The sequence below is a fragment of the Sinocyclocheilus grahami genome, unplaced genomic scaffold (genome assembly GCF_001515645.1).
Source record: "Sinocyclocheilus grahami isolate Dianchi unplaced genomic scaffold, SAMN03320097.WGS_v1.1 scaffold1202.1, whole genome shotgun sequence".
NCBI lineage: Eukaryota > Metazoa > Chordata > Actinopteri > Cypriniformes > Cyprinidae > Sinocyclocheilus > Sinocyclocheilus grahami.
In genome coordinates, this window is record NW_015506381.1 from 59,721 (window position 1) to 71,259 (window position 11,539).

Below are 11,539 nucleotides of genomic sequence, written 5' to 3' on the forward strand. Positions count from 1 at the left end.
CATCCACAGCCTGCTCTCTACTACCATCAGCCTACACCACAGCAGCGGAGACCCCAGCAACAGCACCTTGCACCACAGGGCCCTCTCTCCTGGGACCAACATCAGCACAACCACAAAAGACCCAGAGCAGCTCCAGCGAGGAACAACAGCATCTCAGCAGAGCAGCAGCCTGGTCCACACCCACACCGGCCCGAGCAGCAGGAGCAGAGGAGTTATGCCGCAGCCCTAAAAGGGCCTAACCACACCAACCTGGTAGAGATCAAGGACCTGCTCAGACTTATATACACACGGCTGGAACAGTAGTAGTGAGTAAAAGACATATACACAATAATATATGTATATATGGGAAGGAGAAAAAAAAAAAATAAATAAAAAAAAAAAAAAAAAAGGAAAAGAAAAGAAAATGCAGGCTGTGCACGATAATATATACTAGTCAAGTAAGAGTGGAGTTGTTTTTTTTTGGTGACCGTTCTGTGGGGTTTGGTGGGGTAGTTCAGTGACATTTATTTATCTTTTCGGACGGTCAATGTCATCGATAGCTGCGAGGAGTTTCTGTCGCGCTTTCTTGTTGATGTGGGACCCGAGGCAGACGTTGACCAGGTTAGTCAGCTGCTTCATAGAGTACTCCTGGTCAAACACAAAACAAATTCGTGATAAATCTCTACTAGAGATGCCTTACATCATTTTAATGAGGACTTAAAGCCTGCCTTGAATGACATGCTTTACACAGGGCTTTTTCTTAACATTTAAATAGGAATCAATTAGTGCTGCATGATATATAAAAAACATTGTCACAACGGTTTTGATGGTGATATTAAATTAGATTAGCTTTGAGATAGTCATTTGCAAGAACTAAAGTTTTAATACAGGGATGTTTTAAAAAGATCTCTGATTTAAATTTCAGAAACAAACATTGCCAGATTTGGTAAGTTTGATTCCTTTCTGTGAATAAGATCAAATTTGAATATGCTTTAATGAATCAATTCAAAACTATTATTATTTTTGTATTATCACTACAAACTTCTCACATAGTAAAATATATAGGGAGACACATATAGTTCGTTATTATGTATTGGTATAACAATATTTAATATTTTTGAGTTCATTTAGTCTTGATTGCAATTGATTTGATGTGTTTTTACTTGACTTTGTTTTGATTGTAGGAATTTGCCATTTCAAAGCATTTAGCAATCTATAAAACCTATTTAGCACCTTTTAACAACCTGCCTACGTTGTGTTGTCAGGTGTAACCCATCTTACCCTGTGGTTCTTGATGAACTGCTCCATGTCATTCTCAGTAAGGTAGTATGCCTTGATGTAGGTCTCTACGAACTCCTTGTCTGGAATTGGTCTGAGGTCGGTGAGCTTCTCCAGCTTCATCAGGAACTGCTGGAAGTCCAGCTGCATCAGCGCACGTCCTTCATTACTGCATTTCTTCACATTTGCATAGCTGGCAGACAGCAGGAGAGAAGGAGAGCAGAGGTGAGTGTACGTCAAACAGATAAAGGGCATTCATTAACTGTTGACAGTTTATGCTACATTAATTGTAGAGACAGTTCCCTGCAGTAACCTCAGGTTAAGTGTATTGCTCGCGAGCACGATGGTGCTTGTAACTCTACGGGTTACATGTAACCTTATGCCCTACCACTAATCGAACCTGGAACCTAGCTAACCGCTAGGCCACCATAATGTCAATAAGAATACATCAATAAATAGAGCAACAATGCAGTGATTGACCAATCAGAATCAAGTCTTCTAATCTTATAACAAGATTTACAATAGCTGAGATCATAATTTTTGTTTCTAGGTCCCCTTCTGAATGTAAAGACGTGATAAAAATGTTAAAATATAGGGGTGCATATTTATAAAATAATAAATCGGCATAGATGCTCCACATATCTGGTTTTCAGCTTAAATAATAATTGAGACAGACCGTGGGATGTGTCATTTAAGCCAAAAGACAAATCCGCTTTTGACTGTAAAGAGACACCAAATGCTGAGGGCCATTTTTGGTCAAATTTGCCATTTGCTCAGTTTGACACCTTTTGATTTGTACAGCTTGTGGGTCTTGGTTTGCAGTCCTGAGCCCTAAGCATCCAACACAACCAAAGCATCGATTTACAGTGTAGCTGCATCCAAGGCAAACAAGCATCCACGCAGATTTCAGTGCTGTTGACACCCCTGTTTACTTTTTGGCTGACAGTGGTGTAATTACTTTCTGTGAGGGGAAAGATGTTGCTGGGCCTATTGAGTATATCCAGTCTGCCAATATATCCCTCTGTTTCCCTGCCTCCTTCCTTTCTTCTTGTCACGTTCTGCTTGATGGCCGGCAATGATTTGTAATGCAACTCGGCGCTGCACTGGCACTGGCACTTGACTACTTGAAAAAAAGAGAGGCTGAAATGGGTATCATTAGAGTTGGTGCTAGGATGAATTAGCTAAGGGGCCATTTAGAATTTTGATTTGACAGCTTTGATTTGTAATAGAAAACTTTTGTAAAGTTATAAATGTTTTATGGTCACTTTTGATCATTTTAATGTGTAAAAATGTACTAACTCCAACATTTAGAATGGTAGTATGTGTGTATGATAATGATAAATAAATGTAAAAATAAAACGGGTAAAAAATAAAAAATGTAAAATCAAAGATAAAATGAAGTAAAAAAAATGAAATAAATACACTATAAACAGGAAACTTAAAAAAACAAAAACATTTTAATGGCATCATTGCTTGCTGGTAGAGTGATGATAAACATTGTGGGAGAGAAAAAGGGTCTCGGATTCAAATACCAAAAGATCATACTTTTAACACACTATTTTAATACACCATACCACAGCGAATTCTATCATAGACTGTAATTTTAAAATTAATTTACTGATTTATTTTATAACATAGTTGCAAAACATTAAACAAGTAAAACACATTTGTTCACAACTGACTTTTTTTTGCCATTTCATGATTATTATTAATGTTTCGGGAATTATCCCAGCATTTAATCAGCTATAGGACGACTAATTTTCTCAGCTTACAAAATGCTGTGGATGCTGTCTACCTGAACATGTGATGATTACAGAGAGCGTTAACTCCCTGCAATTACAATCACTGTTCAGTTTTGAGCAAAACTGCACAGGCAGAAAAAGCAGTGAAGATAGCGGATACAGACTGCTCCAGCTACACTCAGACAGCCTCTTTAACACTTCTTTCAAACAACCTGCCCTCAAAGATTGTGCTCTGCCATTTTCAAACAAGTGGCCCTTGACCTTATGATGCAGGTGTACAGCTGAATCCTGCCAGGAGGTGCTTGCCAATCTATGCTGGGCCATGCTCTTATCAACTATATATTCTGTCTTGGCAAAAAACATCCTTTTAAACAATCGCAGTCCTAGACCTAAGCTACCTCTGAAATCAGAGGATTATGACAAGCTGATCTTACTGAAACCCTAAACCTTACCCTAGTAATATCTGATGAATTAATTGACAAAATAAATCATTACCATACTGATTATCTACCTATGATTTTAAATTGTGCATGCTCACTTCCCCTGCTTATCCAGCAACAATGACCAGCTCCTGGGTAAATACTAAATAGCTTAAAGTCCTTGGGGTGTTTGAGTCTTAATGTGTGGCACTTTGTACAAATGGAGTATGCAGACTTTATAGAGGACCACACATTTGGCCAGTGGCAGCCCAGATGGGACTGAACAATACAGGAGTGATGAGTTTGTAGAAGATTCTTTAGAGTTTCTTAGATATTCTGGGAACATACGGTCATTCCACATCAGTACATCTGCGCTGTTGTTACGCACTCTATCGTGGGCTTTTTCAGTTGTTTAAAAAAAGCCTGTTCATCTCTGGACAGTGTGTGATTACTTCTTTATGCACTCCTGAGCTATAGAAATGAATAATCAATGGATTACATGGCTAGAGAAATGCAATATTCTGATACGTTTTATTCTCACATGTGACTAAATCCAGATGTCTACAGTGAAGCTTTACTATGAAGAACCTCTCTGAAGTCAAGAGGTGCCTGTAAAGTCATGTCAAATGTGCTCCCAGCAAATCTCCATTATGTTGAGGGGGTGACGAGTATAAGAGGTTCTCAACAGGTCTGTGAGCTTCAAGATTGCCAGCACACTGAAGATAACATACTGGGGTAAGGAATGAGTGATGGAAGACAGGTTGACAACCAGCTCTTTGGAGAAGACATGGATTCTAAATTGCTTGTCGCACTGTGCCGTGCAAACTTCCCTGACGTTAATTTACAATAATCCGGCTCTCGACTAATGACAAGCAGATGGGTGCAAGAAGAGGAAACAAGAAGGAAAAATAAATACGAAGAAATTAAACAACATTGATGGATTTATATATTCAGCTATTTGAGAGCAACAAAGGCATTCTGCTCATGGCACAAAATCATTACTGACATTTGATGAATCCTCACAGAACTAAAGCATGCTTAAAATATCTACAGTAGGAGCATGCCTCAGGAAAAAGGTAAAAATGGGGAAAAGCACTACACGTAAATACAATGACGAGAGTTGTTCCAAACACAAGATCGATGAGGCAGCTGAAAATCTCAGTGTTTCTTGTCTTAAATCAAATATCATCAACACGTAGCACAAGATTTCGCACACCCACGAGTCCCCAGTGATAAAGGGTTTGCATCCCTCAAAACAATCACTGCCAGCCAAGCCATAATTGAAAAAGCCAAAAGCTCTTCTTGCTCATAAAAACAATCCACAAATTTAAGCAGAGGAATAAAAAAATAGGAGAAACTAAACCTTTCATTCAGATTTGCTGTTTTAATGCATATACTGTAGCTGTGGCTTAAAAGCATCTGGCTATGAGTGCATTTGCCTTTTGTCAGATATTTGCTTTAAAAGTGAATATACTATTGAAGGAAGTTGAACAAGAAAATTGTAGAAAATATATAATTTATTAAAGAATTCTGAAAAAAAGTACCATGGTTTACACAAAAACATCAAGCAATACTATAACGGTTTTCAACACTTAAAATAAAAAGAAACATTACTTGAGCACCAACTTAGAATATTAAAATGATTTTCGGAGGATCAAGTGATACTGATGGCTACTGAAAATTCAGCTTTGCCATCCCAGGAATAAATGGCATTTTAAAATATATTAAAATTGAAAATAATTACTTAAAGTTGTAATAATATTTCACAATGACTCATGTCAAATCCACCAGTGTTCACTTGTGCTTTCTTGTATCATAAATATCACTGACTTTGTGAGAAGATTTAATCAATTTAGATCTGCCTGAGGAACTTCAAGAAGTTGTTAGTAGGAAAATAGATGGTTCTAAAAAGACTGGCAAAGCTTTTAACCTTTTACGTCGATTAAAGTAAAACGGAAAGAGCGTGGCACAACCCAAACACTTCTAAGGTCAGTCCATCTTAAAAAACCGAGCAACTGGACAAACAGGGCATTTGTAAGAAAAATTACCAAGATGCCAGATGGACTACATGGAATTCCAGAACTGTTTGAATGAAAGGGGGAAAACTGTCTAGACAACAGCAAGCATTTGACGTCTTATGCCTCTTTGGGAGATCAGCCAGAAGAAAGTCACTTTTGAGACAAGCCAACATGAAGTCAGCCTGGAATTTGCTAGAAGCCATGTGACAAAACATGAAATCTATTGGAAGAATATTTTGTGGTCTGAAGAGACTAAACTTGAGCCCTTTGGCCTGAAAGTGAGGTTCTGTGTTTGGCACACCAAATACAGCGCAATACCAAAAATACCAAGCAAGATGGTGACAACGCCATATTCTGTGGTTGCTTTTCAATAGGAGGAACTGAAACTCTGCGACAACAATTTGGCAAAGTAATATCTAATATTTAATCAAGTATTTATAATATTTGACAATATAGGCAAATCCTTGAAGAGAAGCTGAGAGGTAAATACTTTTTGTAAATGAGAACTGTAAGTGGAGAAATAAATGGCTAAAGGTAAATTTACTGGATAAATGGGTTTAAATCATTAGAGGATTTATAAAATAAACTAGAAAGCACTATAAAACCTAGTTCCATCAATACTACCAAAGTGAAGTGGTATTGCCACAGTAATGGGAGGTTCTTTGGCCATTGCTGAACTCCGTGGACCTGTATGTGATCCAACTGCTCCTGCAAGCTATTTTCTTTGTTTGGGAAAGGGCTGAGTGGTTTGTGATGGCCAGTACTCCAATAAAAACACTCTGTGGTAGGAGATTTATCTAAGAGCAGGTGGTCTTATAGACATCCACACCCATTTGGTTCAGCTTGGTAGCCCACTTACCCCTCCACTAATGTCCTGTTGGCCAGACGGATGCAGTGCTCCCATAAGACATTGGACACAGGCAGAGGAATCCGAACTATTTTCGACACATCTCCCAGTCTCTGGTTAAAATTCTCAAACTCCTGCAGAAAACAGATGGTGATATATGGGTCAATGTCATGCCGCTCATGTTTTGTTTGGATCTATTCATTAATTAAAAAAAGAAAAATAATAAATAAAATCATTACAAAAGGAATTCATACATAGAATGACTTGAATGCACCTCTTCTAAAATATATTTGGATATTTTTGAGTCAAAAATGTCAGGGTTATAAAACTCCCACCACATTGAATATAAAGCCTCAAAAACATATTTATGAATAAATAATTAACAATATTTCTGAAAAATACTTTTTTTAAAACAATGATTAGTATACTCAAGGAAAATAGATCACTTTTTACTACGCCACATTCACAGGATATTGAATTTAAACATTTCTTGAAAATGTCGAGAAAGTTTTTCAAAACTACATGAAACCCATATGATCATAAACAGTACATTTCTAAGAACTTTGCATGTGTGTTTTAACCTAGATTACTAAAAGATTGCGTTATCGGGGACACTCTTAGTCGTCACTGACCCATAACCATTTGTGACCCTGGAGCACAAAACCAGTCTTAAGTCGCTGGGGTATATTTGTAGCAATAGCCAAAAAAAACATTGTATGGGTCAAAATTATCGATTTTTCTTTTATGCCAAAAATCATTAGTATATTAAGTAAAGATCATGTTCCATGAAGATATTTTGTAAATTTCCTACCATAAATATATCAAAACTTGATTTTTGATTAGTAATATGCATTGCTAGGAACTTCATTTGGACAACTTTAAAGGGGATTTTCTCAGTATTTAGATTTTTTTGCACTCTCAGATTCCAGATAATCAAATAGTTGTATCTCAGCCAAATATTGTCCTATCCTAACAAACCATACATCAATGGAAAGCTTTCAGATGATGTATAAATCTCAATTTCAAAACATTTACCCTTATGACTGGTTTTGTGGTCCAGGGTCACATTTAGTGTTACGTCCTCCCTTGTGTGCAGTGCTTGCTGTTAACCGTTCACCTTAACCACAGCGTTCTTATTGGGTGGTGTTGGAACCATCTGGATGAGAGGTCATGAACGGGCTAGAAGCGCTTTTGTTTAAGCATGCCGTACAAGTCCAGAAATCCCAACAAAGGTGTAAATTAATCACAGAATCAGAGAAGCGGAAACAGCAGTCTATAAATGTTCACTGAAGCCATATTGTCGGACCAGGTTGTCAAACCTACAGGATCCAGGCTATACAAAGAAACGGTCTCTGCAGAGCAGATGTCTCGATAAAGCCGTGCCACGTACAAAAACCTGCACTGTATAAGCTGGTGGCTCATGGAGGTGTTGATTCAGCTGTGTTCAAGCCCATTTCTCTTTCACTTGTGACAGGAAAACCCACCCATAACTTTCTTAACGCAATGACATATGACTCATTTGAGAGCCAAGGACTACATGTACTGTGGGCTCGCACCTTGAATGTTGATACAAAGCCAAGAGCACTAAAACTGATGTGCAAGTTGTCTGGGTTATTTTGCTACCTTTAATCTTCTGAATTAATTTTTAAAATATCGAGTTTATTTTACAGCTTAGAAATATGGTTTTAAGAAGAACACAAAAGTGCTGGTGTCAAGATTACCGTTTCTCAGTATCTAATTATAATTTATAGTTCCTGCAAGAGACAGTGTAAGAATTCATACCAAGAAACTAATCACAGCAAACATAGATCAGATTATCTGCTCTCTGTCATGTTGATAAGCATTAAAGCAATGCAAACGGAAAGGTTTTTGATTTCTAACAAGTCTTGCAGTGCAAAAAAAAAAGCAGTATGATTAGAAACCACACAAAGGTTTAACCCACTTACATCCTAAAGAACTGAAATGTCCCTTCTGAGCTGTCATCAGTATTGGTTCGAAATGGTCACAATATCAGTCTCTTAAATCAATTAGCAGAAAAAGCTAAGAAAAAAAATCTTATTTAATCTTCAGAGTTTTGTGCAAGCTTGGCGTGCAAGTATTTTGCAACCCTTTGCTTCAGAAGAGCTGTGGGGAGCACTTTTTTATGATGGATGGATGCACTTTTTGGTCTTCAAAATCTCGATCACCATTCACTGCCATTATAAAGCTGGGAAGAGCCAGGACATTTTTTTTCATATAACTGATTATATTCGTCTAAAAGAACAGAGTCATATAAATCTAGGATGGCTTGAGGGTGAGTAAATCATGGGGTAATTTTCATTTTGGGTGAACTATCCCTTTAAGAAAAAGAAGATACTTTAATATATACATTTATTTTTCCCCCCATACAACAAAAGTCAAAGGGGTCCAAGTGTTGTTTGGTAAAGACTGACTTGTATTGTTTGGACAAAAACAGCTGAAAAATTATTTAAAATGTCCTCTTTTGTGTTCCACAAAAATCATAAAGGTTGAGAACGGCATTTAAATGACAGAATTTTCATTTTTGTAAAAAAAATGAACAGCTTACTTTAACCTATAGAAATAAGAACCGGTTCACCCAGTACATGGCAGTTAGAAACAAATAACAGTGCATTCCTGCTCTATAATGCAGGCAACTAATTGTGACATTTACTAATTCATATATAGGCAAATGTCTTTTATGGGCCCAGGCACCTGGACGCCATTTTCTTGGTCATTTTAAATAGAGCAAGTGTCAGTGTGAGTCACTGCAGTATTTCCACAGTTACATACTTAATTCAGTCAACTTGGCAAACACAGACAAATTGGCTTCAACAAACAGACTTGGCACAGGGTTACAATGATGGCACCAGGAGAAACGGCCACAGTGGCTTCACTCAGCTTAGCGGGCACACAAAGGTGAGCCTCATTACTTCATTAGCAGCCAAGCTCTATTACATTCCCCGCTAAAACTTTGCAGCTCGGATCAGGAACTTATGTAAATCCACATGATTATGCATATTTCGGGATTCATCGAGCTTCCTCTGCAAATAAGCCAAAGAGATAATTCAATTGTGAAACCCCATCTGCTCTCTGAGCCTTTTTTTGTCTCAGTATATGCACCAGCCATTCAAATAACTTCCTAACTCCATGCAAAATTCATATAGGCTAATGAGCAGAGGTTATAGAAGAGATGTGGACATGCAAAGGAATGAGACACCCTCAGTCCATTCATACTGAACTGAGACATGGGATAATTTTTCCCTTTTAAACTTGCCCCTCAAATTCATGTGACTCCCAAAGCCTGACCGTTTAAATAATTCAGATCCTGACAAATAATTGATACCGTGATCTTTCAATCTAGAGAAATTCATGAGGCACAGTCATTAGGCAAGAGGAAAAAAATTGGGAGGAAGAATACAAATCTGCATGATGAGAACAGAGTCATAAAGCAGACTTGACTTGACTTGACTTGAAAGCTAACTAGCAGCGTTAGGGTACACATATCAATCAAGCCTGCTTGTTGTGGGCATAAACTTGTTTGTTTGCTTCAGAGGAAGTCACAATTGGGCCAGTAAATTATAACATAGACGTGACATTTCCATGCATTCGTAATGTGCTGCATGTGAAATAGCAACAGTGACAGGGGACATTGACAGCTGTACTGGGCTTTCATTCAAGAGTTCAAATCCCACAAGTCTCTCCACAGCAGCACCCAGAGGAGCAGCACTTAACCTGAATCATCTCACTTTAAACATGCAGCTGTGTGAGTGGGCATGGGTTCAACAACACAAGGTCCACTGCACATGACTACGCACTTAAGACTTTATTTCAGTTAATGAGAATTTATCAGCTGTGCCAGCGCTGCAATTCATTCAGAAATCAAACTGATTATAGTATATTATAACTCAAAGTTGGCTAAATTATATATATATATATATATATCCAACCAGTTAGGCACCTCAACCATAACTCCTTCAAAAACAGTCAGAAACCTCAATTTAAAATAACTGCAGTCTATTTTAATATATTTTAAGAAGAAATTTATTCCTATGATGAAAAGCTGGATTTTCAGAAGGTATTAATCCAGTCTTCAGTGTCACATGATCCTTCTGAAATCATTGTAATATGCTGATCTGCTGCAAAATCAATTTCATTAATATATATACACACACACTAATTATTTCTAAGTAAATGTGCTGAAATATGTGCATTTGCATTTATTTAAAATAATTGTAAAATATAATTTTTGAACTGTGTGTGTATAGGAGTATTACAATAACGTGATGTTACTTTTTTCTTTCTTTTTTTTTTATAGAAGTAATACTCCTCAACACGACTGTTTGTCATATAAACTATAGATAAATAAGAAATAATTCCAGACTCTAACACCCAAAAGCTGATATTCCTCACCTCATCAGTAAAGTCAACCCATAATCAAATCCGTCACTAATTTTCTGCAAATGAATACGATGTCCAGTAAAACACTATCAGTATTCCAGGAATCAATCAAACGATTTAACAAACAAAATGAACAGAGGTTTAAAAATATGCTCAACTTTGGTTTTATATTCAAAAACTGTTCACTTGAAAATGTAGTGTTGGAACCTACTGGCTACCTTTTTTAACCAATAATCTCAAAAATCCTCAATGTAATTATTCTGAAAAATTTAAAGGAGTTTAAAGGAAAAGGTTTTGCCTTTAACAAAATGTTTTGCCAACACTCAAGTAAGCCAAAGCCTCTTTTTGTAAGTAGAAAGGGGATAACTACCTAAGAGGTTTAGAGTTACAATAAAAGTTGAGTAGACCAAATAACAAGCAATTCAGCATCAGTGAATTCTGAATAGGGGGTCTATTTACTGTCTCTACACTTAAGTCTAAATATGAAAGATCTGGTGAGACACAGTATAGTGGGCAAAACATGCATTTTGAAGTAATTTCCCCATCAGGTTCACCATGTGCAATGCACAAAGCAATATTGATCTTTTGTCCAGAGTAATGTATTCAGAACAACATAATTATATTGCCACTATAAGACCTTCATCCTTACAATGAGGTCAGAACAAAGATCTTCCAAAAGCATATTTATTTTGAAGGATGCAAGACAAATCTGTCATCTGATTGTACTAGGTATAAAAACACTGTCCATAGTAATCAATCTGTCCATGAAATGACCTTTAAAAGACCATAACCTAAAGGCATGTGGAGTACACAATGTTTGATGAAATGTAAAGCGAAATGCCAATGATAGAGACCTCT

The 11,539-nt window shown here is 37.1% G+C and overlaps 1 protein-coding gene across 1 annotated transcript in view; it reads right to left on the minus strand.

Annotated features, from left to right (window-relative positions):
• Window positions 1–465: 465 nt before the first annotated feature.
• The window catches only part of LOC107567969 (syndetin-like), an 11,840-nt gene continuing 766 nt past the window's right edge, over window positions 466–11,539 (minus strand). The window contains exons 2-4 of the mRNA XM_016253789.1: window positions 6,296–6,417; window positions 1,261–1,450; window positions 466–627 (exon numbers count right to left, since the gene is read on the minus strand). Of these exons, the coding sequence (XP_016109275.1) occupies window positions 508–627; window positions 1,261–1,407 (267 nt within the window). The 5' untranslated portion in view covers window positions 1,408–1,450; window positions 6,296–6,417 and the 3' untranslated portion in view covers window positions 466–507. The remainder of the gene's footprint in view (window positions 628–1,260; window positions 1,451–6,295; window positions 6,418–11,539) is intronic.